The sequence below is a fragment of the Trypanosoma grayi genome, assembly GCF_000691245.1.
Source record: "Trypanosoma grayi strain ANR4 Tgr_18_V1, whole genome shotgun sequence".
In the NCBI taxonomy this organism is placed as follows: domain Eukaryota; phylum Euglenozoa; class Kinetoplastea; order Trypanosomatida; family Trypanosomatidae; genus Trypanosoma; species Trypanosoma grayi.
Window position 1 is genome coordinate 1,566 of NW_008825637.1, and position 26,219 is coordinate 27,784.

The following is a 26,219-nucleotide window of genomic DNA, read 5'->3' on the forward strand; positions in this document are numbered from 1 at the left end:
TTCCCCATTCGCTGTTGAAGTGCCAACTGGGGAGTGTCAAGCCACGAATGCAAGCCTTCTCGATACAAGCAAATGCATCACAAAAGGCATCCACAGGCATGTAGATCACATTTTGCCGCTCCGGTTCCAAAACAGAGCGTAACTCCGTGGACCAACGCTTGTCTTCTTTGTTCATGGGGCCCGTGTAGACGGCCTCCACAAACGGGTTATGCAGCTTAACAATCAACTCTGAAAGGGAGGGACTTGACTTGTTGCTAGTTGGCAAAACCTCCAGTACACCGTATGCCTGATTCTCTAGCAGACCAATATGATCGCCAAGCCCTGGACGCGTCACAGCGGCGTACGCAGAGTTTTCCAGATTGGAATTAAGCTTCAACCAAAACTCCGGTTCATCAATGTCATACATAGCAGCCTTCGCGAGTTTCAAATCAGTTGGGATGCTCACCACTGGACGACCAGTGAAGTCATGGTACAACTCCTGCAATGTACACCCTTCGATGTTCTGGTACAATGTGTAGAACTTAGCGTAGGCCTTTTCTAGCAGAAGGGGCCACCAGTGACGCGTGGGCGAGCGGCAGAACAAGGTCTGACCCTCCGTCAGCGGGATGCGGTCATCGATCTCCACCTTTACCCACTGACCGTAACGATGAAATTGAAAGGTGTAGCGGCCGTCCTTCCGCACATTCTTCGACACAAACACGTTGTGAATCACATCGGGGTGATGATCCACAAGCGTTGCAAAGGCTGTGAGGCAGCAGCACTCAAAGTGCTCACCCTGCTCGAACTGATCCCGGCTAAGCACGTCAGGGAGGAGTGGCTGCGTCTTGCCCTCAGGGTACAGATCGCCAATGTGAATCCAGGGGTCGTTTGTGATGGACTTGTTGTCAACCAAAAATCGCTTGTCCTCGAACGGCGTCGTGCTGTCAGGCACCTCTGTTATCTTGTGCACAGGAATATTGATGGGCGTGTAGTCAATGGGGTTTGTCGGGAGAGTGGTATCCTCTCCCTCGTCGATAATGTCCTCATCGTCGAACATGGCCGCATCCTCTGGTGCATCGACGATACGAACGTTGGCGGGGGACGCGCCAACGATGGTAATGGTGGCGGGGACCTTTCCCTTTGCTCGAGGGCACGTGACAGAAATAGCGTAGCGTCCACTTCGGGGGAGGTGCTGGAGTACGCTAACCTCACGGAAATTCGTTGCGGCATGCACACCGCCGATCTTACGGTCCGTATCATCGTACAAGTACATGCCCATGTAGTCCTCTGTCATAGCGTCACCGCCTGTCTTGCTCACATACGGTTTCTCCTGGTGCATCAATATATGAATGTCAGTCTCGTGGTCCACGTAGAAGTCCACACGATCCTTCTCCTTAAACTCCAGCGTCACATCCTGTTGGGCAGGATGGGCCCAGTCCATCTCCGGCACACCCAGCTTCTTGATCGTGATGTTACTGTAGTCCTCCCCGACCATACGATATAGGGCAAGCGTGAACTTTGATTCGGCTCCTTTAACCATACACGAAGGAACGAGATAGCAAAGCGAATTAGGGGGCACTGTGATGGCGTTTGCCACTTCACGAGAGTTGAGGAAAAGGCTCTTGTGAATGGGCTTGTGGTTGTTCCCGGTGATAAAAAACGTTGGGATCCCATTGGGGTACGTACTCTGCACCATGACCATACCGCACTGAAGGTACTTGGACTGCTCATCAGGGGAAGTGAATCGCCGTTGATCCTCTTGTTTGATGATGGCAACAAGATTAGCCGCAGTCGTACCAGTGTTCCTAACGTAATACAGGGGATTCTTGCGCCAGGTCACGCTGGTAGGGTTTCCGCCAGCTGTCTCGCCCTTCCACTCATCGTCAAAGTACGTGGCATCACCTTCCACTGGGGAAATGTAGCAGAGCTGCATGGAGTTGATGATCTTCAGAAAGTTGCTTAGGGGAAGGAATATGGAACGTTCATCTTCTACGTTGTAGCGCACTCGCAGCTTTGGGGTCCACTGCGAGTCCTTGCTGTTCAAGGGACCTCTGTAGATGAATTCCTCATCCTCGAAGGGATTGTGCAAGTGAACGACAACGTCGTTCACGGACGATGTCCCAGTCAGCGAAAATATCTCGAGAACGCCGTACTGTTGCTCTCGCTGCAAGCCCATGTTCTCCAGCTCCATGTCCTTCGTCAAGACAGAGGCGACAAACTGACCGGATTGAATCTTCTGCGCCAAGTCGAGCCAGTAATGGCCCTCCGTCACCTCAGCACCGGCGGCCTTGGCAAGCTTCGCGTCCATGGGGATGTTGAGCACGGGATTGCCAGTCAGGTCATAGTAGGCCTCCTGCAGAGTGCAGCCCTCAATGTTATCATAGCCAGTGTAGAACTTCGCGTAGGCCTTCTCCAGCAGCAAGGGCCACCAGTGCTCCGTGGGGGAACGGGTGTACAGCACTTCACCCTCGTCCAGTGGGATGTAGTCGTCGATTTCTACCATCACCCACTCTTTACCGCGAAAGAACTGGAAGGTGTAGCGGCCGTCACGGCGGACGTTCTTCGTGATGAAGCAGTTCTGGATTACGGCGGGGAACCGCACCAGAGTAGACAGTGCCGTGAGCATGAAGCATTCGTAGTGGTTGCCTTGTCCAAACTGCTCGCGCGAGAAGCTTGCTGGCAGGAGAGGCTGGTTCAGACCTTGTGGGTACAGTTCACCGATACGGATCCAATGGTCCGAGATGTGCTTGTTCTTTTCCATGAATACGGTGTCATGGAATACATTGCCGCTGTCGGGGATTTCCTGAAAGGCTTGGTAACTCATTTTCTTGCAAGGGATACTATCTCTCAAGTAAGATTCAGCGTGGATGTGTAATTTCCTTTGCTTTCGAGTTTTTGATATACACCAAAGGTAGGAGAACCAGAAGAGAAGGAGCAGTCAAGAATGTCGATGATTTCCACGTCGAGTGAATCTGTTTTGGTATTTGCCCAATAGGATGGAAAGAGTGAGGGGCCAAAGCCAATGGTTACAGAGTAACAATTCATCATCTGCACGAACGCACCGTTCGTTAATTGTGAGCGTCTGACGAGGATGACGACCGCGCGGAGCTACCGTTAAGTTGTATGATGGGCATATCCCCCACTGGCACTGACCCTGCGTCTTCCCTGCTTGTTCCGTGCCGGCGCTGCGGCGATGTGTCTGCCGTTTCTGGTTCACCCTGCTCGCCGTTCGGTGTCGCGGAGCGTTCTCGTTTTCTGTTCGGCGAAGTGACGTTGACCAACGGAGGAGAAATGGCGGGTTGGCATGGTTGAGATTGGAGCTGAATTGGCACCAGGTAAACTCGATCGTCGTTGCGTAGGAGGGAGAAACCACCGTCGTCCCACTTGACGAAGTGCTGTACGAGTGGGGCCGAAGCACCCCGTTGTGAGACGGACGTGTGGTGGATGGCGGTGGATAACTTCACCTCGTTCGGCTCAAGGTGAGCCACAACGCCGGCGCTTAGCGAAGGACCGTTTCGAATACGGACACTGCGTTCCTCCCGCACAGAAGTGTAATACGTGGGTTCATGGAGTTGCTCGATGTAGTCTTGCTCAAGCTTCAGAGGTTGTGTTGTGTCCGTCACCTCTTTTAGCAACAACAGACCGTTGCTTGTTGCGATCTTCGACCACCCCCACACCCATGTGTTGGGCGCGACGCTATGCAGCGAGCACGTCTCCGCCACTACCGCAGCGTCCGGCGTTCCTGACAGCAACAGAAGGGCGTACTGCTCCATTGTGTACGGATCCACCTCGTGTCCAATGGCCTCGACAAGCCTTCCAAAAGGTACTTCACCCACAATGTCTGCAAAACGATGCGGGAACACGCGCACACGGACACGCTTTGTTTCACTGGACGGCGTGAATACTCTGTAATATGGCACCAGCTCTCGCCGAAGACCTACGGTCCCATCTCGCCACAGCGTATAAGTTCCACACGTGGAGACAGCGGTGGCCTCTGCGACGTCGCCGGGCAGCATCCGCCTCTTATGCTTGCCGTGCCCCCGCCAGTGCGCCTTGCGGGACTGTGAGACTACGGTGGCTGCACGGATGTGCTCTTGCAACTCGAACCAGCGGAAGCAAAGCAGTGGCCGCCACATCGACTGCTGCGAGGGCCAGTCCGTCTCCACGCCGAGGAGTGTGACGGTGATGCTCTTGTGCCGCAACGCCGTCGCGAAGCTCGATGAATTCGCGGAGACCTCCACTGATACATCGCCGTTCGAGTCGGTTAGCGCACGTGTCGGGGAGTCTGCTGCTGCCTCTTGCAGAGCCATCGGCGCTTCCGACGACTTTGTGATACATACGGAGACTAGAGTACCTTCCAAAATGTTCCACGCGAGAGAAGATGCTGTTGATGACCCCGCCGCGTTCAGGCACAACGATGCCACAACATACGGCGTTTGGTCGCATAGCACACCGTCCGCTGCTGCCGTGCTAGTTATGCACTTCGCCCACAACAGGCACTGGGTGCCCTCCTCCAGCGCTGCACCATCCCCAGGAGGTGTCTCTGTCGTTTCTGGGGCGAGCTGCACGTGAATAGAGCCAACGGTTATGGTCTGCTCCACCTGGAAACGGAAGGATGGGGAGTGCGCAACGTGGAGCCAACAGCGACTGCGCCGTTGTTCGTCCATCTCCTTTACAACACGGGAAAAATACCAAAAGCACAGCAAAATTGGCAGGAGGTAGGACCGTTAAGACAATGAGACATCATAAAACCAAAAACAAAAAATCAACAACAATGAAATGTTTTCAAAAAAGTAACATGCGAATCTTTTGAGGTCACACAGGGAGTAGGGTATGGGAAGAGGAAAATGACGGCCAACTATGTGCGGCGACACTGCCCGGCCTCCTTTCCACGTAACTCTTCACGGGACGGAGAGAGGGAAAGGCAACAACGTGTCACGAAGGCAATGTATTCTAGTTGCCGCCTCTGCCGCAGACCTCCTCCTCTTTCTTCGTCCTCTCCCCCCTAAGAGAAAACCAAAACAATCAATCTCATACATCTCCCTTAACGTCTTATTGCTTCTTCTTCTTTTATTTTTGTTTATATTTGGAACATAATGGTGTAAGTCCGTGTCTCTAAGTGTCCCTCTTCCCCGCACATCACCCCAAACAAAACCAACACGCTCTCTCCTCTGCCTTCCAAAAACAACAGGCACACACATGCGGAAAAAAAGGGCCAGCATTGCACCTTCTCACCACCATCTGTTCCACTACACGACAGAACAGATCCCCTCTTGATTATGTCCTCTTTCCTTGACTCCACGTTGCGATTGCCTTCAGTTTCATTATTCTCTAGGCCGATACCCGCGCATTCTGAACCTTCCCATCGAGACCGACGCGCGACACGACAGGCGCGACGGTCCATTTTCCCCCATGCAGGACCCGCAGCATATGCGTGTGGTGCGCGATCACGTCCTCACGATGTGTTACAGAAAGCATGCGGACGTCCAGTCGGCGCAGGTTGAGCAGCACCTCTTGCTCTGTCTCGTCCATCATGGAGGTGGCCTCGTCCATGATGGCCACCGGCGTCTCCTTGCTTCGGTCTGCCGTCAGCACATGGTAGAATACGCGTGCCATGCTGATGCGCTGCTTCTGGCCGCCGCTGAGGGAGCTCCAGTCGTAGCACTCATCTGTGTTCTGTGGGTCGGTGCCGACGTACGCGCTTTCGAAGCCTCCGAGCACGTCAATCACTGACTGTGCCCCAGCGAGCTGTAGTGCCTGCTTGAAACAGCTGAGCTCCTTCTCCCCAACCGTGGTGATGAGCTTCGGGAAGAGCACCTGCTCCAGCAGCGTGCACTGCGGCACCATATAGCTGTGCTGCGGCGCGAAAAGCAGCTTGACGCGCTGCTCCATTGAGTAACTCCCCTCGGTCGGCGGCCACAACCCGGAGATCATGCGTAGCAGCGAGGTCTTGCCGCAGCCATTCTCGCCTAGAATTACCCAGTCCTGGTCGCTTTCCATGCGGAGGCTGAGATCGCTGAAGAGCACCTGCCCCGACGGTGTCATAAGTTTCAGGTCAGAAAAACCAAATAACAAGAAGCGCTGTGCCGCCTCTGGGCGCGTGAAAAATCTGGTATGCGTGTAGCTAATTGGGCTCGCAATCGGGGCTTCGGTGTTCGGCGTCGAGACCATGGAGTGAATTAAGGTGCCCTGTGCAATGCTCGCGAGCGTCGTGTCAAACTCCGCCAGCTTTGTCGTGAAGGTCGATAGGTGTGACAACTCGCGCAAGTTTACGACAAAGTCCCTCACACTTTCATTAACGTCCTGCATGTACTGCACCTCCACGTACAAGTCACTCAGGGACTTATCCCCGGTCCGCAGCGAGCCACCAAACACAACGAGGCCCGAGATCATCTGCAAGAGGCCGGAGAAAGCGACCTCGAGCAGATTGAAGTGCGCCCTCGCGAGGGCGACATGGTTCAGCGCCTGTTGCAGTCGTCCGACCTGCGTGTCGAGCTTCTGCCGCGTATAACTGCCGCCGCTGTGCATGGCGATACTCTCCACATTATTCAGGTTGTTTGTCAGCATCCGGCGGTAGTTGTCCTCCTTCGAAAGAAGAGACGCGTGAATGCGGCCAAAGGCGGGGGCGAGCCGCTGTAGCAAATAAACGGAAACTGCCACAGCGCCGCACGCCGTTGCTGCTGCCCTCCCGCCAACGTGCTGCGTCAGCGCCACCAACGACGTTGAGCACTCGAACGCAGGCATCAGGAAATAGTACGGCAGCTCCGCCAAGTGCTCAGCGAACTCTCCGCAGTACGTTGAGATGACCGTGTCGGCCGCCTCCAGACGCTTGTCCAGCACTGTAGCCTGGTAATAAATCAGGTGGCTGAAGAAGCGGCGCTGGAACTGCTTGCTAAGCCGCGCCCGGTAGCAGGCAATGAGCCACGGCCGCAGATACTCCACCGAGCCGCTGCACACCGCTGTCATCAACGACACCGCACACCGCAGGAGGAGCGCGCGGGTGAAGTTCTGTATGCGCTGCTCCCCCGTCCCCTCAATCATGGACTTCATCAGACGGCCATACGCACTTGACTGCGCCACACGCAGAATAGACTTCACGACGAACAGCAGAATAAAAGCGGCGGTTCCAAGAAACTCTTTGCACCAGACTGTGGGCAATGCCATTTTCGTCATCCGCACAAACTCCCGCATGAACGAAAGTGTTACACCTGTGTCATCCTCTGTGCGGATGTTGGCGATTTCGGCATCGTACCGGCGTAGCCTCACTCGCTGGGCCAATACATACAGTGCGAAAGAGAGTGCACTGCCCGCAACAATTCCACGGTCACGCAGAGTCCGTAGAGCCTCACCCCCTGACATAACGTTAGACTTTTGAGACTTTTGAGTTTCCCTTCCTGTATATATATATATATATATATATATATATATATCACCGACTCCCGAGATGTAACCAACCTTTTCACAGCAGGAATTGGATGTGACCTCGAAAGGCAAGCGGAAGCGTGGCCACCTATCGTCACTGGTTCCCACCATAGTGTAAAAGACACGGAGCAAAATGAAATTGAGACGCGTGCAAAAACTGGCAGATATATATAACCACACCCGGCTTGTGAGCTCCCTCTATCCCCTGTGAAGGAGAGAGCTGGAGCAATACACCCGGGAATTACAGAGGAGGAGGGATCGACGAAAGAGGATGAATACAGATGGTGAGAAACGTACAGGAGACAAACCCAACAAGACATATTCCGTATGCAACAATATCCTCCTCACGACATTTTTCCGTAACATCAGCCCCTACCAGAGGTTGTGCAGGTTCGCCTCTTCAGAGCTGTGGACTGGCAATACCGGCATTGCCCAATAATCCTGGGGCAAGTCAGCCAATGACGTCATATCGCCACTCTTTGCTAGTAGAGGAAGAAGCGGTGGCACCGCGAACGGGGAAAGACTGTTGCTCTGACTGCACCTATGCGCTGTGCCACCGCCACTGCCAATACTTCCATTCAAAGAAGGCACTGAGACGACGCTTGATGCATGAGTTGCGACCAGCGGCAGCTGGTCTTGCTGCTGCTGCTGATGTTGTTGTGACGGATACGTTTTTTGTGTACTGACAAGGCTTTCCTTCTTTGGAGTTTTCTTTGTGGCCACCGTCGTTCGGCCTGTGTAGGAGTTCCTCGCGGCGCAGCTGCTGCTGCCTCCTCCTCCTCCTCCTCCACTGGTGGTGGTAGTGATCGTAGTATTCATTGTCCCGCCGAAGGTGGAGTCGCCGCGCTTCTTCGAAACGGAGCGCGAGGCGGCGCGTTTCTTTGTGCCCGCGTCACCTATGGCACACGGCGACCGCCCACAGCGCAGCTCCTCCAAACGTCGTTTGTTTTCCTCGCGTGCCGTCGTTTCCTCAATCTCGTTAAGGTCTTTTAGAGACGTCGGCTGCAACTGGCGCGCCGATCCCAGGGCGTACGAGGCGGCGTATCTGTCGTACTGTTCAGACATCGTGGTGAGCAGAGCGGCATAACAGGCGAGGAGCAGCTCCACGTCCGCAACACTGCCGACGCCGTCCCTGCTGCACGCCTCAGCTGTGCAGTCGCCGGGCTCTCCAGCCTCCACTTCGCCACCGGACTGTGGCGACGCGGAGCTGGACGGCGAGCCCATCTTGCCCAGCTTCACCGAGATGTAGCGCCAGCACGGCACCTTCCGCGAGTGCGCCTCGTGGCTGACACAGAGGCCCAACTTGAAGTCCACCAGCTCGTGTCCAATGGCCTCGTACTGCTTCTTGTACTCCATGATGAGGTCGAACAGTCGTCTGTACGTCACCGGCTTGTCCATCAGGGTTGCTTTGCGACTGAGGCCGAGAGCACCGTACAGTGAGTCACACCGAATGACAAGGACGATGTGATGGTACGAGTGTCCCTTCACACGCGACTTGAAGGAGACCGGAATGCGGTCGACGTTCTTCATTGCCTGTGTAAGATACAGCCCAACAAAGGTAGCCTCAAGGCAGCGGATTGGCAGCGCTTCCGCAAGGATTTCCTTAGAGGTCATCATTATGCTCTGCAGCGACCGGTGCTTCTCCAGGCAGAAGAACGTCTGCGGGAGGAAATTGTATGAAAGCACGTTGAGCACATTCTGCACGTACGGCAGCTGCTGCAGCGACGGCAAGTTCCGCGGGATGGAGGACTCGTCGGGGCGAGGGGCGTCGGGCAGGTCTTTGGCGTTCGTGTGTGGATTGATAGTGGCGAGCTGCTCGACTACCACCCGCACCTTGTCGCACGACGTCATGGGGGCGAAAAGAGAAAAAGGGAGGAAGGCCTTCCCGCCGCGCCACGGCCAGCCTCTACGTCATGGTTACATACAAATATGTGAGGAAACACACACACAAAAAAAGGAATAGAATAGTACGAAGAAAATAGATGCAAGGCAAGACCCACTCCACCTGGTGGTGCCTCCCCCGGGGACACACAGAGAATAGCACACAGACACGCAGGAGCGTTGTACTCAGTGAAGAGAAGGTCTCCTCATCCTCCTCCGCATTTTTTCTTCACCCCCCTACTCCTCTTTACACGTTTGAAGCTTCTTAACAAGACGCGCAGTTGACTACACGTACCACTCAAGTTTGTCCGCGTCGTGCTCCTTCTTGCGGAACCACTCGTACTCACCAAACTGCGTGTCAAATGTACCCGATTGCAGCGACAGAAGCCGCAGAGTGAAGCGGGGGCCCATCTCCTGAATACGCACCGCGTCGAGGCTGTCAAAGATGTACCGATGTGTGCGCAGGAATATGTAATCGCGCTGATTGTGAAACGTCGCCACCGCACGCCCCGCGTAGTCACGCGTCGCCGGGAAGAGACACTCCAGCATGCGGTTGATGCGGCGCCCCAGCCGCGTGTCGAAGTTCTTGAAGATGAGCTCCGGGTAGTGCTCCGTCCGCGGCGCGGGGTCTGACAGCTGCGCGTGCGTCAGGAAGTTCGACACGCGGAACGTCGCCGTCGGGCCCTGCGGCAGGTGCGACACGATGAGGTTGTACGGCTCCTTCAGCCGCTCCGTCACCACCACGAGGTCGGTGAAGTCGCGGTTGATGCAGAACTGCGTGATCTCCTTCAGCGTGTAGTCCTTCCGAGGGCGGTAGACGGAGTTGGGAAAGAGCCACAACGCCTCCTTCACGAACTGCTTCGTGCGGAAGCTCGGCCGCTCGCCCGTCGTGATGAGGATCGCCGGTTTCTTCCCCTCCTTGAAGTACGCGGCGAACTCGTCGTCGGCCTCGTCGCGCACAATCTCCGCGTCATTCTTGTCCTCCACAATCGTCACGTCAGGTCGGCGCAGCCGCTCCTTCGTCTTCGGGATCTCCTTCGCCGGCGCGCGGTCCTTCAGCAGCTTGCGCTCCTTCTCGCGCGCCTCACGGCGGACCCGCTTCGAGTCTTTCGTCTGCTCCCGCAGCTTCTCGAAGAGTTGGCTCTTCTTGATGGGCTGCCGTGTGCTGCGGTACTGCTCGACGAGGGCGGGGTCAACCTCCGGCGCCCGGTGCCGCGGCATGTGCTGCCGCTTCGCTGCCGGGCGGACGCTCCGCTTTGAGCGCGCGCCCTTCCCCATTGCGCTATGCAGTGGGCCTTCCGCTACACCTCCGTGGTGGCTGCGAGCAGCGCGACAATGCAGCAATAAAGGAAAAAAAAAGGTAGTAGTAAGAGTAGTAAGAACCAGCAACAACAGCAGTAGAAGCAGCAGCAGAGAGCCGCCCACACATGCAACGTGAACGGCATGACAACAATAGCAAACAGACCACACGGGAAAGACGGCACGGCGTCCCAGGATGAAAATGCACGAAGCGCGCGCGGCGGCTACACGCACCTCTCCCTAAGCCTCGCAGTAGCAACAGCGTACCAACAGTCACGGTGAAAGCCTTCCTGTTAGAAAAAGAAGCAACCTGCAATAAGGGCAAGAGGGCCATATTGCTGTCTCACTCCTTCAAGTAGTACTTCCTCCCGCGGTATTCGGTGTTCCTCTTCAGGGAGTCCTTCAGCACAGCCTCAAAGTTCGGCAGGTCTCGGAACCGCGTCATGTTTGCATGCGTGCTCAGCGCAGCCTTCGCCATCGGCTCCTGTGAAAGCGTCTTGAAGACCGCCTCGTCAACACCACGGCGCAACTGCTCACCCGTCAAGGTTGAAGAAAAGGGAATCGTCGTTGCGTTCCGCTGCTGTTGCTGCAGCGACCGTTGTGGCGGCGCCGCGTGCGTAGCTCCTTCACGTGAGACAAGCAGATCAGACAGAGCAGCGCGTGCCTCACTGTTCTCCGGGAAGGCTCCCACCACGCGATGGCCGTGAATCACGGCGAATGGATTGTGCCGCACCACCACACGCGTCATATGCACCGACGGGGTGAGCGACACGGTCTCCATGCACTCGTGTGCGGATGCGAGGGGGCTCAGGAAGCGCGAGCCCAACACATCTTCCACAGTCTCGCCCTCCACTGCCCACAGGACAAGTCCCGCTGCAACATTCGTGTCATAGCTGTGACCCGTCGCGCGCTCGAAGGCGGACCTTAGCGCTGTTTCGTCGTCCACAGCGGCACCCTGTTGCTCGGCGTTCCCCATCACATACGCCTCGTTGCGCTGCAGCAGCGTGAGGTAGATGCCAACGCGCAGTCGGACGCGCCGCCCTTCCTCTGCTGCGTCGTTGACCTCCTTTGCCAAGTGCACCACCGTCATGCCGAACTGCTGCAGGCAATCAGGGACGCCGCAGAAGAGACCCAGTAGATGCGCCTCTGTCCGGCGACGGTGTGCTCCCACCAGAGCGGCCCAGCTGCTCTCCACGCCTGCAGCAGAGAGGCCCGGCTGCAATACCCGCACGCACTCCTCCCGCACACGCCCTGTCAGCGGGAGACGTGTGACTTCATCTGCCGTGAAGACCGGCGCGTGGAGGTCGAGCCCCCAAACCGAGTTACCGAGACGCCGTTGGTCGTCTGCGTCTAGCGGGCTCAGCGTGTCGCCAACGACGCAACCGTCACCTGGCGTCCCTTCAAAGGCAAGCAGTGGCCCCGCAAGTGTCTCCTCTTTCAGCGGGTGCAGACCGGGGTACAACATTTCCTGCCCGATGATATTCACCGCCTTCTTGAGCGTGTTCGCACCGACAAAGTCGGGCACCACGTCTGTCTCTTTTGCCGACCGCACGAGGTCCACCATGCCCGACAGCTCGGCGAACGACGGCCACGTCAACCAGTCCGGGGTGTACAAGTAGCGCCGCAGCCTCTCATCGCCCCACAGCGTCGCGCGAGCCCAGCGCAGGTCCTCGAGGGCACGCTCGTGCACGGCCGCCGTCTCCACGCGCCGGCGCACGACCTCCTCGCGTTCCCCCTCGTCGAAAAGGTGCAGGAAGAGTCGCTTCTGCCCGGACGTGCGCTTCTCAACGACAACCTCAGCGCTTCCGTCCATGATAAGATGCTGCAGCTGCTTTGGTACCAGAAGCGCCATCGGCTGATGTGGGGATGACATGGCCCTATTCACCTTTCTCGCTCTTCCCTCGCCCCCTCGCGAAAGAGATGGGCGCATCAATGAAGGAGAAAATGAATACATACACACCAGCACGCAAAACCAAACAAAAAAAAAAGACCAAGCAAGTGCAAAACTGTGGGAGGGGCACGACGGAGGCCGGGAGTGGCAGAGAAAGGAACCCACGTACGCCAGCTGCAGAACGCCCCCCCCCCCCCCNCCCCCCCAGACCTGGGTGCAATGGGGTCAAAAGAGAGAGGGTGCGCGAGAAGAGAACTTCTATCATATTCGGCGGCGAAGTAAAGACGAAAAACATCACGGTGAAAAAAAAAGTACAGCATCATGTTCTCTTTCATCTCCCACATGCTGATGCGCTCTTCCCTACTACCAGCAAAACAAAAACTTTTCTTTACCTCTCGCTGGCCCGAAACAATAATGCAGCGAGATGACTCCCTCCTTCTAAACTCGCCTCACGCTTTTCCACTCTTCCGTGTCTCGCGTGCTTACATTCTATTGAGACCACACAGAGGACATTCATACACACACGCACACACATTTGCGGGTAGAAGAGGAGCTAGGGAGACGGCGTGACACACGTATCAACACTCTCTGGATTTAGATGGAGAAAACGACAGGGGGCGCGCGGCAGAGACCTCATATTCTACGCAGCTGCGGTGAACACACAAACATTCATCAAGAGATGAGAGAAAGAGAGAACTGTACCGACGCGAAAAAAAAAAGTATCTAGTGATCTAATACTGTAGGTGCTTCTAGAAGAACAAGGCTAGCCGGTAGTTGTGGGGAGGGTGAAGTGATGTGGGCAGCAATAACAGCAACATACCGCCCTCTCGTTTTTCGTGCTCGTGCAGTTTGGACTGTCGCCATTCTATTTGTTGACACCGGTTACCTCTTTTTTTTTTTCACCGCTGCAGCTGCCGCCCCTCTGTTTCTTAGCGACGCCGGGAAATGGAGTCTGGCAAGAGCAGAGCCGGCTGCCTCTGTTGCCCGCGGCCCGCTCGACGCAATTCCGGCACACCACCAGCAGCCAACAACATCTCCTCGAACTTCGATGGGCTGGGGAAGTCAGCGCTGTAGAAAACAGCCATCGGATCGTCCGCGGAAGCCACCGGGATGGGGGGTTTCGCAGCGGGGCCACGGCGAATGCGTGTTGTGGCCGGGGCCTGTGGAGGCGCCACCGCCTCAACGTCAACGAATGGATCGTGGCGGGTGGATGTGAACGTACGAGGAGCAGGTGGCGCGGGTGGAGATGGCGGAACAGCTGCAGCAGCTGCCTTGCGGCCGCGCCGCGCGGTCTTGGGGGCAACGGCGCGTTGTGGCGGCTTGTGCGACACGTCTGCTGCCTGCGCAAAGACGGCATCATCGTCCGTATCTGCCGAGAGATGCGAGATGGAGCGCGTCGGGACACGTCGCTTTGTTGTCGGACGGCGCAGCAACACCGGCTGGTCTTCTTCCAGAAGAAGCGAGTCCTCCCCCAAATCCGGCGCCTCGCTCACACTGTCGTTGCGCTTCTTCGACGGAGCACGACGCACCGAGGTGGTGCGGGCCGCTGGTGTTTGCCTTCGCTGCTGCTGCTGCTGCTGCTTCTGAGGCGGCTGCGTCGGTTTCACCACGTTGTCTGTGTGCTTCAGCGACGGGGCCTTGCGACACCGCGGCGCCGTCACCACCACGTGCCGCTCCGCAGCCTCCGCCGCATCATCATCATCATCATCCAGCGGTAGCTCCTCGGACTCGGCGCAGTCCCAGTCAATAACCACAACGCTACGCTTCCCATGGCGACGTTTCGCCTGTTGCTCGATTACGCGAGCAATGATGCGCTCTAGTTTGGCTTTCTTCCGTCTCGCTGCATCTCCATCATGCCCATCGCCGTCGTTGCCCTCGTTGGTGTCACCATCATCGTCATCGTCGTCTATGTGAAGCCCCTGCACCAGCGGCACGGATCGGCCCCCTTTCTTTGACGAGGAGTCTCGCAGTCGTTTTTTGGAGCCCGCGGCATCCCCCTCATTCGCACGTGTGACTAATGGCATGGATCGATTAGTGGACTTTGTGGACTTTTGCCGCAGAGCTTCCTCTATCGCCTCAATCTCCTCATCGCTCTGCTGCTGATGCTGCACGAGGTCCATCTCTTTCTTTGTCGCGTGGTTGCGCGACCGCGAGACGCTAACACCATCGTGCCGCTCCGAGCTTGAGCACACAGGAGAAACGTGTCGTGTATTTGCGGTTGAGAGAAGGTATTCCTTAGCTTGCTGCAGCGCATTGATCTTCACAGTGGCCTGCGCGGCCTTGTTCTCGGCCTCCGCCTTCTCTTTCTCCTGCTGCTCTAACTTTTCCTCTAAGCGGCGCTGCTCTTCCTTGTCCTCCAGCTCCTTCCTTATCTTGAGGACGTAATCCTCTACAATACTGTCATCGTAGAAGCCGTGGTGCAACTGCGCCTGTTGCCTGCGCACCGCGCGACGCTGTCGACTGTTGGATCGCGCTCGTTTTGGCGTCGGTGACTTCGGGGCGGCGACGGTCGAGCCGCCATATGCATGCGTTGCAGCGGCATTGAGGCAGCGCTGTTCGCCCGACGTTGGCTTAGGCACAGTCCGCTTGCTGGGGCTCTCTGCCAGCTGGGCATTCGGCGTCGCAGCGACGTCCCACACGGTGTAGCACGGCCGCTCCTCCCGCACCGTCGCCTCTGTCTCATCGGCGAAGGTGATGCTGCGGCGCCGGTTCGGGTACTTCGGCAACGGCGACAACAACAGCGGGGACTCGTCGCCGAAGATCCCCTTAGAGCTCATACGCGAGTATGACCGCTGGTTTGTTGAAAGCGACGTCATGGGCAGGCGCCGTGGCCTCGGCGAGGTTGGATAGCTCGCCACCAGCGTCGTCTCATCGTATGTCTGTGCCATCCTTCGCCCCTCTTCGGACACTCGCTCGCCCAACACGTCAGTCGTCTCTCTTCCCAGTGGTGTATCACGCGGCTACACACCTCCGCCCAGGCCTCTTACCGATAAGAAACAGATGAATGGAAAAAAAGAAGCACTGAACACAAAGCCAGACCAATAGATATGGACGCAGTACGCAGATGCACACACACACACACACACACACACACACANATATATATATATATATATATATATACCGATGTGCGTTATCAGCGCACAGTAAAATTCCCGTCACAAAAATTCGCTTCTAGGGAATAATTAAATGCCACGGCAACGGCTGTTGGGTTTGCTCCCACAGTACCGCTTGCTGAGGGCATTGTTCCTGAAACCGGCCTTCATGTGGTTATTACAAAAAATGCGAATCACAACCACCAAACCGTTTCCATTGAATAGTAAAAAAAAAAAAACTCCGTTTTCCTTTTGAATACTGGCTTTCCCCTTTCACCTTGATGCTCCATACTTTTCTAAGCATGGAGCATGGCTGAATTTCCCCACTCCCTCCCAGATTCCTTTTTCAGCTTCGTTTTGTCACCACCCCTAAACCACACCATTATCCAATACTTTTCATTCAATTTGTGTATCCTTTTCACCCAAATAAAATCTCACACGCTTCATCTTTGGCATCAAGCCACAATGTCAGCGGGGAGTTCACTGAGCGTTGCGTACGACTTCTGCGTGCCCCTACGCTGCACACTGATCGAGGAGCACACATTCGCCCGCCTGCACGCCTCAGCAAGCGACTTGCCCTTCGACATGAAGTAGACCATCGAGCCGACAAAGCAGTCGCCAGCGCCCGTCGTGTCCACCGCCTTCACGCGGATGCCGGACACGTGCACCGGCTCCGAGTTCTTCTCGCAAAGGACGTAACCCTGCGCCCCGAGCGTGATAACAACATCCCGCACACCGAGCGCCTGCAGAGCCTTGGCAGCAGCCACAACGGAGGCGGTGTCCTTCGGCTTCACGCCAGTGATCATCTCCGCCTCCACCTCGTTGGGGCAGAAGAGCGAAACATAATGCAGGAACGGCTTGATCTTCTCCACGTCCGCGGGCGACGGGGCCGGGGCCGCGTTGAATACTGTGTAGATGCCGCGGCCATGTGCCTCCCGCAGCACATCAAGCGTCGTCTCGAGCGGAATCTCGTTTTGGCAGATGAGGAAGCGGCAGCTCTTGGGCAAGAAGCGGGCGTAGTTGTCTGAATTCTTGCGGAGATAGTCAACCGTCAGCGCGTGTGTCGCATTGGGGCAGATCACGATTTCGTTGTTGGAAGTCTTGGCGTCGACGAAAATCATCGCCAGGCCGGTTGCACTGCCCTGCTTGCGGTATACACAGGAGGTGTTAACACCATTGCGCTGAAACGTTTTGATGAAGTCGGCACCGTCGCCGTCAGAGCCGACAACGCTCACCATCGCCACGCGGGCACCGAGTCTGCCAGCGGCCACTGCCTGGTTGGCGCCTTTACCACCAAAGCCCTTCTCGAAGCTCTTCGAGCCGAGTGTCTCGCCGATCTTCGGGATGCGGTCTACATACGCAATGTAGTCAAGGAAGCAGGATCCCACCACCACGATCGCGGGGTCACTGCACGCAGAATGGCTCTCCAGCACCTGGACGCGGTTCATCTTGCTTGATTGTTTGTTTGTGTTTGGTGGAATCGGTGTCCCTTGGATAAAAGGATCTCGCTAGTTCTAACCGAGCAAGTAAGAAACGAGAGCAAAAACAAGGCGATTCAGAGCGAGAGAGAGCCTGCAATCACTGAAGCAGTGCAGCAACACAGCGGTGGCACAAGCGAAAAAAGCACGACGAAGCAACCTTGAGATGAACAAAGAGCGGCAGGGCCCCACTCCGTACTCAGAAAAGCCGTAGACGCCGCAGAAAGAGAAGAAATAACACTGCTAAGGTAAAGAATGGGTGCGAGAAGAAGAAGACAAACACGGCGACCGCAAGTGTAGAAATCACGACACCCCATGCCGCGATGATCAGCATCCCCACGAGTGGATGCCTCGCATGCGTCCGAAGCCCAAAGTACGCCTGCCCAAAGTCATTGGTGAAGTCACGCGGGTTCACTTTGAAAGACGATTGACCGGAGTGGAACCGACCATCTTTGCTCGACTCTGCCTTTGCACTGTAGTAATCCCCAGCTTTTTGGTTTGTGCTGGCGTTGGGCTGCTCGCTAGATTCGGTGCGCACAGTGAACATCGTGCCCCTTGGGTCGGTAAAGGTGCGCTCCTCCATACGATTGCCGTGCGCATCGGTGAAGACACGCGTCGACTCGCTGCGGAAGAATGGGCGGAACGCCTGTTCCTTCCCACCGAACTCTCTCGACACTCGGCTGCCACTGCCGCCAGCGCTGCTGCGCCGCATCTCCTCCTCAAGGTCGCGGAATATCTGGTCGACACGCATGCCACCGAAAATGTCACGGAAGAGGCGGTCAGCTTCCTCCTTCGACATGTGCTGGTAGCCTGGCGGGCTCTGGTGGGTGTACGCCGCAGAGGAGGTGCCACCGCCGCCCATGAAGGGTGGTGCGCCCCGCTGCATGTCGTACTCCTTTCGCCGCGTCTTGTTGCCAACCACGTGGTACGCCTCGGAGATGCGCTTAAACGTGTCCTCCGCCCCGGGATCGCTGTTGCGGTCGGGGTGGTACTGCAGCGCGAGTTTTTTGTAGGCCGCCTTGATCTCGTCCACGGAGGCGTCCGGCCTCACGCCGAGGAGGTTGTAGTAATCCGTGTCGCCCGAGCTGCTCTGCCACCGCCGTGCGTGCATCATGGCGCCCGCAGTGGCAGAAGATCCCCACATGGTGCCACGTGCATTAACTGAGGGAAGGGCGCACACGCCAGGTCTTCTGTACAGCACCCGCACGTACGGCTGTGTGGGCGTGCAGGCGCTGGCTGCTGTGTGGAGCGCTCGAAGGCTGGGCACACCACTTGCGGCCGTGAAAAGTCGTCGCATCTCTAGCGTCGCTCTCTATCGCAAGAACCGCCCCAAGACGGAGGATAAGGGAGAAATAAAAAAGGCAAACGGAGTGAGGAGGCCCCTTACTTATTTTGAAGACGAGATAATACCTCTCTCCCTCCCTCCCTCCCTCCGTTCTTCAAAAAGCAACAACTTATTCATGTCGCATTCCCCCACACCCTTTTTTTGTTTCATCTTTCATGGGGGACTCTGTCAATGGTCACTGTGTTCTATGCGAAACTGCGTGCCCTACAACTTCAGCTCAACCTCCTTTAGCCGTTCCATGCACAATGTGCGAACCTCCTCGGCACGCTGCTCTTGCCGCTTCAACAGGTCCTCTTTTCTGGCGGTGGTACGGATGGAGACTTCCTGCACCATGCTTCCCAGCGCCTTTTGCTCCTTGTCGATGGAGTCAATAGAGCTCATGGCTTTCTGCTGCCAGACCTCAATGCCTGCAGCTAACTCCTCCGCCATGTGCAGGAGGCGTTCTATGTGTCGCTCCAACTCTGGCTTCTCGCCTATCAGAAGGGACTGCACGTCCCGCTGAATGACATCCACATCACCACGCACGCGCTGGATGAGCGCAGTGTTCAGTGCATCAATTTTCTCTCTCCTCTTCTGACGGTTTTCTTCCCAGAGGACGTCGAGCTGCTCCTCCAGCGGCTCCATGCACTATGACTACAAAAGGGGAAAGAAAGACCAAAGACAGCACCACAAAAAAAAGGAATAAAACAACAACGGCAATAAAGCACGCAGACACAAAACGCACAAGAACACTATATATATATATATATGAGATTCGTTTCACACCTTTCGCGCGAATGCCGCAAGCACCAACGAAGATCTCCATCTCATCACACAGGGCCAGACACAATGAAGAAAGCGGCTGGGAGAGGAGGGTGACCCGAAACAGCAAGGAGAATGATGCAATCGTTGAGAACACGCCAATAAAAAGAAAAGAGCAACAGTAACGATCAGCACCCTACTCCCCAACTTTTTATTCCGCCAATCCGGCCACAAAGCGTGGGGTAAAGCAGATTATCGTAAGGCACATTCCCGTGAGAAGCGGGATGAAGAGGCAGTGTCCCACGCCCTGGTGACTCGCGCAAATTCCGTAGGGGATGCGGTCATCACCTGCGAGACAAACAGCTGCTCCCGCTCGTGGGCGGTGCTTTGCTCCCACGACTCGGACTGACACCAGCCCGCATTTAGGGTGCCACTAGTGACTTGCAACGGCTCGCCCTGGCGCTCCCTGCTATGTACGTCCACCTTCTTGTGCAGGTTAGCGACAAACCGGTCAAGGACAGTCGGAGCGGTGGCGGTCTCCCCCGTTGCCTTGACGACCTCATCGACCGCCAGCAGGCGCCGCAGCAACCACCCCGAGTAGATAGAGCAGAAACTCGCGATGGAGTTGGCATCCTTTTGGCTGAAGTACGACAAGGGCGAAACGGAGTCACTACCACCGTCACCGCCACCATCGCCAACCTGTACACCAAAGGCAGAACCCCTCGCCACAGATCCTAGCCCGTCCACTCGTACGGACTCGTTGTAGACGCACTCCACGAGCTCTGGAATGCTTCCATCGCACAATATGCCCAGCAGTATCAAGGGCATGAAAAGGGTCCGGGCGAGATCTGACACGATCAGAAAAAATCGACTCTTCAAGAAGTCCCACGTCAGCGTGTTGTAGAAGGTATCGCCAGAGTGGAACCATTCCTTCTGGCTGTAGTGCACCAGCTTGACGAGCTTCTCGAGGTCAGCAAGATGGTTGTACTCACGTTGAAAAGACTCCTTTTCAGAGAATACAGAAAACGCTACTAGTGCGGCAGAAAGCCACCAGAGGAGCGAGATGCCACCAATGGATCCCGCAACAAGCAGTGCTGAATTCAGAAACGCCAGGGACACAACTATGAGGACAATGGCAGAGGCGGTCCGACGAACAAAACGACCACCACTCGAGTACGGTTGTAAACGCCGCACCATTTCCACCGCCGTTTGGCGCCCCAACAACATACGCGCGCTGAGAATGTGCGGCACCTCGTTGTACAGCCTGAACGTCCAGAGCGCACGGCTGTTCCAGTCCCGAGACATGTAATTCCCCCAGTCCGAACGCATCATGGCGGCGTTCTTGACAAGCACCCGCATGACGGAGAGCGTCACGACAAAGGGGTACAGCAGCGCATAGACGCAAAAATATTTTACGACTTGCAACCGAACCAGCTGAACCTGGTTTCGACCCACTCGGAGAGTATTGAACTCATCGAACATGCCACAAATCAGTATTTTGAGAAGACGTTCGTCGGAGTACTTCAGTGTGCCTCGCTCCAGAATGCCGTGCTGATAGAGCGTGATGATGTGGTTGTCGTATACCATGAGCGCCTGCACGGCTCGAAGACTGTCGAACGCGTGATGCTCCACAATACCGAATGAGCGGTCTTGCTGTATGTGCTCACAGACCGTATCAAGAAAGCCACCCCAACTCATGTTGCCAACAAACGTGAGCTCGCCGGTAAGGCACACCTCCTCGTGTCCTTCCGCACGCGCACGCATGCTACGCCAAACATGCACGAGGCGATGCACGGGCGTGACGTAGCCGGTGTCCACAACCGTACGCAGCATGGTCTCCAACTCACTCTGAAGCCTGCATGTCTCCACGAACTTTACAAGCTCGTAGCAAAGAGCCGCGAAGGAAGATATCAAAAGCACAAGACCCAACATCATGTGCCCCATTCCAAAAACAGTCGGCGTATGCATGCCGCGCACCAACGTGGCATTCACGCAACTCACTTCATCACATGTCATTGCCACTGACCAGTCGAAAATCATCGTGAGGAAGAGGACTGCGGCAAACACCACCAAACTATTGAGGAAGTCCACAAACGACGCCACACAGGTGTTCCACAGCCCCTTGAAGTACCAGAAGGCGTACAGGCATCTCATAAAGAGGTGTACGTCCTCAATACGCCCGTTGCCCTGGTACCGCAGTGAGAAGGAGGGGGTGCGCACAAAAACCATTGTTCGTATCTCGCAGACCTTGGCCTCAGAAACCTTCCCAAAGCTAGTCACACGCCCACCGCCACACAAACGTTCCTTGCAGTTGCAGCAAACCCTCTTCTCAGACCACAAACAATAAGTGAAAACGACAAGAAGGAAAGCAGGGGGACCAGAATGACGACCAAACACCCTGCACACCATGTGGGCTTCCGCTGCAGCTGCTGCTGCATCTCAGCCATCCACCAACGAAATACAGTTGGCTCAGTTTGCTCTGCAGCTGCCAGTCACGGAAAATCATACAAGACACCTCCCCCACCCCCCTCAACAAACAAAAAAGAAAACAAAAACAGCGAAGAGGTCTGCTGGAGTACATATAGCATGTGGATGTAGCACCGGGCATTCAATGAGTCGTCAAACACGGGTGCTGCAAAACAACTTTGGCACATTTTCACTTTTCCCTTTATACACCCACCACTTTGTACGCCGAGAACACACCCATTCGGCTTCATCCCCCCCTTTGCAGCTGCACAGACCAAAGCAGGCAAATCCACTCACCACCGCGCCAGCATGGAGTGTGCAGCATCGCAGCACCACTGAATAAAACAAAACGAAACAAAAAAAACATAAGCGTTCAGATTTATGCCGGAACATCCACCACGTACCACCATCAAGCGCAGCAACAGCAAACTTCACAGGCTCTGTCTTAACCTTACGACCACATCGCCACCACGGAGCACAGAGATGGTGTCAACAGAACAATCAGTCTGGACTGCAAGCTCGTCACAGCCTCTTCTCCACGTGATAGCTACAGAAGCTCCTCACAAACATACACTTACACATATACGTACGCGTGATTAGACAGCATCGCCATTATTGACGCATGTGCACATCCGCATTTCCCCATCTAGCCACCAGTGTCATACTTCATCCGCAGCGTTTCCACAGAGCTGCTCTTCACAAGAATAGGAGAGATCACAGCAAAAAATAATGTTGCCATTGCACAAGATGACCACCACAATCTTTTTCATTCCAGTCTACGTGCCCCTGTCTGAAATGAGAGCTATGAGACCACCTTGGGAACCTTCATAAAGATTCTTCCGCTTGGATGTCCAAGGCGTTCTTCGCAATCTCTTTTCTGTGATCTCTTCCGGCCCGGTCTCAATACGGGCCAACACTCATCGAAGCCCCACGACCCACAAAACTGCGTAGATATATATATATATATATATATATATGAAGACACACAGAGCGGAGCTGCGCCCCAGTATGGAGCACCGCTGCGGTCACAGGAGACCTGTGTGCCACGTCTAGAGACAAGAGCAGCCCATAGGCCAGGTGCCCCTCCGCAGTGCCTGCATCTCCCCATACGTTCGTTTGCATGCAGTTTCAACGAGCCGGTATTTTAAGGGTCTACAACAAGAGGATCGATGCCACCGATCGACACCCTTTCATTGCCTCTGCAGAGACATCGGCTTCGAAACGTATCGTGTGAAACGCCTCTCTATGTGTAAGAGCAAGCACCACGCTCCACAAGAGAAATAAGAGATAAGGCGAAAGAACAAGAAAGAGAGAAAAGAAACAAAGAGTAGGAGAATAGACACCATTAGCGACAGTATGCAGTCAGTTACCGCGAGGGGCGCAGACAGAGGCCAAACACCACCTCAGAAACCCAATCAGCCTCCTTATGGGCGCGTCCAACGCAAGCTTCTGGTCTTTCTTTTAGCAGATTGCATGCATTCGATTATCGCTTAAAAGACGAAACGAATTCGGCTGTTCAATCCCAATTACAGCTTTCTCTATTGAGTGGAGAAGCCACGACTGAACCTGCTGAGTGCGTCCTGGAGTGAGGTGTGGGTCCGAATGCTGGGGGCATTTGGAGGAGCCTCCAGTCGGGCCTCCTCCGGCGGCCGTTCAGGCTCAAGCAACAGCACGTCCACCTTCAGGAGCTCCATGATGTGCTTGTAGTCAGCATTGCTGCTGCATGTGCTATTTTTGAAGCGGTAGGCATTTCGACGAAGATGGCTCTCCACTGCCAACTTACGACAGATTGTGTCTTCTATCATGTGGAGAGGAAGGAGCGCCCAAAACCAGGACTCTGTGAGGCACTCCAACGCCGCCGTAAAACCGAGGAGCACCTTTGTCTCCGCGTCCCTGTAGGCCACCGTCCGTTGTAGCTTCAGCGCACGCACCGCGACGAGGATCAGAAACGGCGTCAAGTAGTCCGTTGCGCAGTAGCTTGAGGCGTGTGGGTGCAGTGCACTAGAAGCAGGCGCAAGCCCTTTCGCGAATCCCTCCAAAATGCTCAGCGCCGCATCCTGGAACTCGTCTCCGCGAGCGAGGAAGTCCTGCCCACGCGCTGTGTTCAGCATGTCTTGTGGGATGCGGTCAGCATATGGCGGGAACGCGTTCTCCTGTCGCGAGGCCGGTGCGCGCAGCCGCTCGAGGAACGCGTCAATGATGTCCTCCGCGGATGTGTCCGGCGTGCAGCCGTAGAAAGCGAAGATACCCAGCAGCTGTTTCCACGTCGCGGTCAATGGGACTACGGCAACAGCTGCACCATCGCGTGAGCGCACGTACACCGGGTGAGCAATAAACGGCTCCACAATACCAGACAACAGGCTGACGACACGATCGCGGACGTTCACATCCGCATCCAAGCGGTCCGTGTCGGCAGTTTTGACGTAGCTGCCGAACTGATTCCCGTCCCCACAAATACCGAGCACACGCGAGAGCTCTGCGCCACCTGCAGCCTTTGCGATGGGCACCGCCTCTCTTAAATTACGACAGAGCAACTTGCAAAGCAGCTGCTGCGTGGCGTTCATCTCCAGCTTCTCCTGCGCCCACGTGTCCATAAACGACAGTTCTCCTTTGAGCCACGCGTTGAGGTTGCGCCGTCGGAGCTGCGTGAGGTATCGCGTCTCGGCGATTGCGTTACTCTCAGCCTTGTCTGCTTCAGGCAGACCGTAGAGGGCATCAAGAAGGTTCAGCACTGTCTTCGCTTGCCGTGTCGTCGAAGCCTCCATCTCCGAAACCCGCTCACTCCGCACCGCGTCAATCGCCACCACAAGCTCACGTAACTTCTCCTTCGAGAGCGACACACTGCTATCTTGGCGAGACAGGTTTACGGCAGCCAGCGAGAAGTGATCAGAATGGTTGGCGGTCCCCTCCACAAGGTGGAGGTAGCGGCACACGGTACGCAGCACTGATATGGCGCAGCTCTGCAGGTAGTGATCGCGTGACGCGTGAGCAAAAAAGGGATTTGCCACGATCACATTTGCCCCACGAACCTCCTCCACAACTTGTTTTCCCTCGGTCCCATCGCGCAGCCATGCAAACGTAGGAGCAGCGAGACATCCACCCACGAGCCAGCCGCAGCGAAAGCTCCGAGCTAATCCTGCCATTGTACTCTGTGAAACAATGCTAGCATTGACCTCGTACATTTTTGACCTCTCCTTTTCCACAACGTACACCGGAGCGTACGTCTCTGCGTGCGGCTCCTTCATCACAAGTACACCCTTCCGCTCACGGGGCGCCGCCTCGTGAATGTCGGGCAGATCGTACGGCAGCTCAAAATCCGTGGCTGCAGGAGTCTCATTGCTCACATCGTAGTGCGCCACCTGGCCTCGCACTGACACCTCGTGAGTGCGCACTGGCAACACAGACGACTGATCCGGGCGGGAGGAAACTCGAGCAAGCGATGCGGGTGGCAGGGCCTTCGTGTGCAGTGCCGGGGGCGGCGGCACCGGCGTTGCCCGCTGTGACCAACCACTCGTGTCAAGGGGGGCTGGAGTGTACACCACACCATCCAAGGACTCGCCGTAGGTTGATAGCCGCTCAATCTCCGGCAGATACCCATCCTCGTCTGCTAAATCACCATCATCCACGTTGGCAGTGTATACCCACGTCCCTGTCGTCGTGTCATACGAGTCAAAAATAATACCCTCCTTGTGGCAACGCTCACGGAGCTCGGCAGCCGTCATACCAACAACACCGTTTACAGTGACGCGTGCTCGCACGTGAAGACCGTTCCCAAGAGGAGGTGGCACGGCAGTATCTGGGTAAAATTTCACCTCACCGTTCTGGCGAAGGGCCAAAACATCAGATACATCGCATCGAACGAGGTTAACAGGCTCAAGAAAACGTACCGAGCACTTGCCATCACGGCGATAAACACTGAAGTCATGTACACCTTGCAGTTGCTGGACTGTGAACTCCTGCAACACTCTCAACGGGGGATCAAGAATGTAGTCGCTGCTGGTGCAAATAGGAGCATGAGGAGCGGCATCGGGGGTGGAAACAACCGATCCGCCCAACAGAGCTCGGGCTGGCGACGGAGGGACAGCATCACTCGTCACATCAGGCACACCCAATTTTACCTTGGGTGAGCTGATGAGCTCGCGGAGTGCCTCGGGTGAGAGGCCACTGACGGAAAAAGAAGCAGGTTGTTGTTTCAATGAGACATTCGCGTTCGGCGCCTGCGTACCCGCCCTCATCCTCTGCTGGTACTGTGACAATGACGTGGGAATGATCGTGGCTGTTGCAGCAGTCGCTGGGGGTACAGCAGCCGGCGGTCTCTTTGGTTGTTCATCAGGTGCGAAAAGCAAGACATTTCCATACGGTTTGTCGGCGAAGTCTGGCAGATTAAGGAATGGCATGGTGCTAGCTGAAGCGTTTGCGCCCGTGCCCACACTCGCAACTACAGCTGAGGTCGATGCTCCCCCTATCTGACCAAAACCGCCTGAACCGCCAAAACCACCTGAGGTTGTTCCGAACGATATGCCCCGACCAGCTTGACCAAAACCGCTGCTGCCCTGTTGCCCGAAGCCACCTCCCACCGAACCGGCAGGTTGACCAAAGCCTCCGCCAGCTGCACCTGCCTG

General features: G+C 55.9%; 13 protein-coding genes across 13 annotated transcripts; 2 read left to right on the forward strand and 11 right to left on the reverse strand.

Annotated features, from left to right (window-relative positions):
* Positions 1 to 721: 721 nt before the first annotated feature.
* On the forward strand, positions 722 to 1,483 carry DQ04_00181000 (hypothetical protein; the record flags this gene model as incomplete). The annotated part of the gene is made up of 1 exon (XM_009308359.1): positions 722 to 1,483. The coding sequence occupies one exon, from the start codon at positions 722 to 724 to the stop codon at positions 1,481 to 1,483; it is 762 nt and encodes a 253-aa protein (XP_009306634.1).
* Positions 1,484 to 2,236: 753 nt separating this feature from the next.
* Positions 2,237 to 2,854, forward strand: DQ04_00181010 (hypothetical protein; the record flags this gene model as incomplete). The annotated part of the gene is made up of 1 exon (XM_009308360.1): positions 2,237 to 2,854. One exon carries the CDS (start codon positions 2,237 to 2,239, stop codon positions 2,852 to 2,854), a length of 618 nt encoding a protein of 205 aa, XP_009306635.1.
* A 193-nt stretch (positions 2,855 to 3,047) lies between these two features.
* On the reverse strand, positions 3,048 to 4,646 carry DQ04_00181020 (hypothetical protein; the record flags this gene model as incomplete). The annotated part of the gene is made up of 1 exon (XM_009308361.1): positions 3,048 to 4,646. One exon carries the CDS (start codon positions 4,644 to 4,646, stop codon positions 3,048 to 3,050), a length of 1,599 nt encoding a protein of 532 aa, XP_009306636.1.
* Positions 4,647 to 5,310: 664 nt separating this feature from the next.
* DQ04_00181030 (ABC transporter) lies at positions 5,311 to 7,338 on the reverse strand (the record flags this gene model as incomplete). The annotated part of the gene is made up of 1 exon (XM_009308362.1): positions 5,311 to 7,338. One exon carries the CDS (start codon positions 7,336 to 7,338, stop codon positions 5,311 to 5,313), a length of 2,028 nt encoding a protein of 675 aa, XP_009306637.1.
* Positions 7,339 to 7,773: 435 nt separating this feature from the next.
* DQ04_00181040 (vasohibin-1) lies at positions 7,774 to 9,252 on the reverse strand (the record flags this gene model as incomplete). Its single annotated transcript, XM_009308363.1, has 1 exon — positions 7,774 to 9,252. The coding sequence occupies one exon, from the start codon at positions 9,250 to 9,252 to the stop codon at positions 7,774 to 7,776; it is 1,479 nt and encodes a 492-aa protein (XP_009306638.1).
* Positions 9,253 to 9,567: 315 nt separating this feature from the next.
* DQ04_00181050 (putative ribosome biogenesis protein) lies at positions 9,568 to 10,560 on the reverse strand (the record flags this gene model as incomplete). The annotated part of the gene is made up of 1 exon (XM_009308364.1): positions 9,568 to 10,560. The coding sequence occupies one exon, from the start codon at positions 10,558 to 10,560 to the stop codon at positions 9,568 to 9,570; it is 993 nt and encodes a 330-aa protein (XP_009306639.1).
* Positions 10,561 to 10,924: 364 nt separating this feature from the next.
* Positions 10,925 to 12,454, reverse strand: DQ04_00181060 (putative amino acid tansporter; the record flags this gene model as incomplete). The annotated part of the gene is made up of 1 exon (XM_009308365.1): positions 10,925 to 12,454. The coding sequence occupies one exon, from the start codon at positions 12,452 to 12,454 to the stop codon at positions 10,925 to 10,927; it is 1,530 nt and encodes a 509-aa protein (XP_009306640.1).
* A 947-nt stretch (positions 12,455 to 13,401) lies between these two features.
* DQ04_00181070 (putative dynein heavy chain) lies at positions 13,402 to 15,360 on the reverse strand (the record flags this gene model as incomplete). The annotated part of the gene is made up of 1 exon (XM_009308366.1): positions 13,402 to 15,360. One exon carries the CDS (start codon positions 15,358 to 15,360, stop codon positions 13,402 to 13,404), a length of 1,959 nt encoding a protein of 652 aa, XP_009306641.1.
* A 662-nt stretch (positions 15,361 to 16,022) lies between these two features.
* Positions 16,023 to 17,015, reverse strand: DQ04_00181080 (putative adenosine kinase; the record flags this gene model as incomplete). The annotated part of the gene is made up of 1 exon (XM_009308367.1): positions 16,023 to 17,015. The coding sequence occupies one exon, from the start codon at positions 17,013 to 17,015 to the stop codon at positions 16,023 to 16,025; it is 993 nt and encodes a 330-aa protein (XP_009306642.1).
* Positions 17,016 to 17,244: 229 nt separating this feature from the next.
* On the reverse strand, positions 17,245 to 18,342 carry DQ04_00181090 (heat shock protein DnaJ; the record flags this gene model as incomplete). Its single annotated transcript, XM_009308368.1, has 1 exon — positions 17,245 to 18,342. One exon carries the CDS (start codon positions 18,340 to 18,342, stop codon positions 17,245 to 17,247), a length of 1,098 nt encoding a protein of 365 aa, XP_009306643.1.
* Positions 18,343 to 18,594: 252 nt separating this feature from the next.
* On the reverse strand, positions 18,595 to 19,014 carry DQ04_00181100 (hypothetical protein; the record flags this gene model as incomplete). Its single annotated transcript, XM_009308369.1, has 1 exon — positions 18,595 to 19,014. One exon carries the CDS (start codon positions 19,012 to 19,014, stop codon positions 18,595 to 18,597), a length of 420 nt encoding a protein of 139 aa, XP_009306644.1.
* Positions 19,015 to 19,383: 369 nt separating this feature from the next.
* On the reverse strand, positions 19,384 to 21,360 carry DQ04_00181110 (putative proteasome regulatory non-ATPase subunit; the record flags this gene model as incomplete). The annotated part of the gene is made up of 1 exon (XM_009308370.1): positions 19,384 to 21,360. One exon carries the CDS (start codon positions 21,358 to 21,360, stop codon positions 19,384 to 19,386), a length of 1,977 nt encoding a protein of 658 aa, XP_009306645.1.
* A 1,775-nt stretch (positions 21,361 to 23,135) lies between these two features.
* DQ04_00181120 (nucleoporin) lies at positions 23,136 to 25,994 on the reverse strand (the record flags this gene model as incomplete). Its single annotated transcript, XM_009308371.1, has 1 exon — positions 23,136 to 25,994. One exon carries the CDS (start codon positions 25,992 to 25,994, stop codon positions 23,136 to 23,138), a length of 2,859 nt encoding a protein of 952 aa, XP_009306646.1.
* Positions 25,995 to 26,219: the final 225 nt, after the last annotated feature.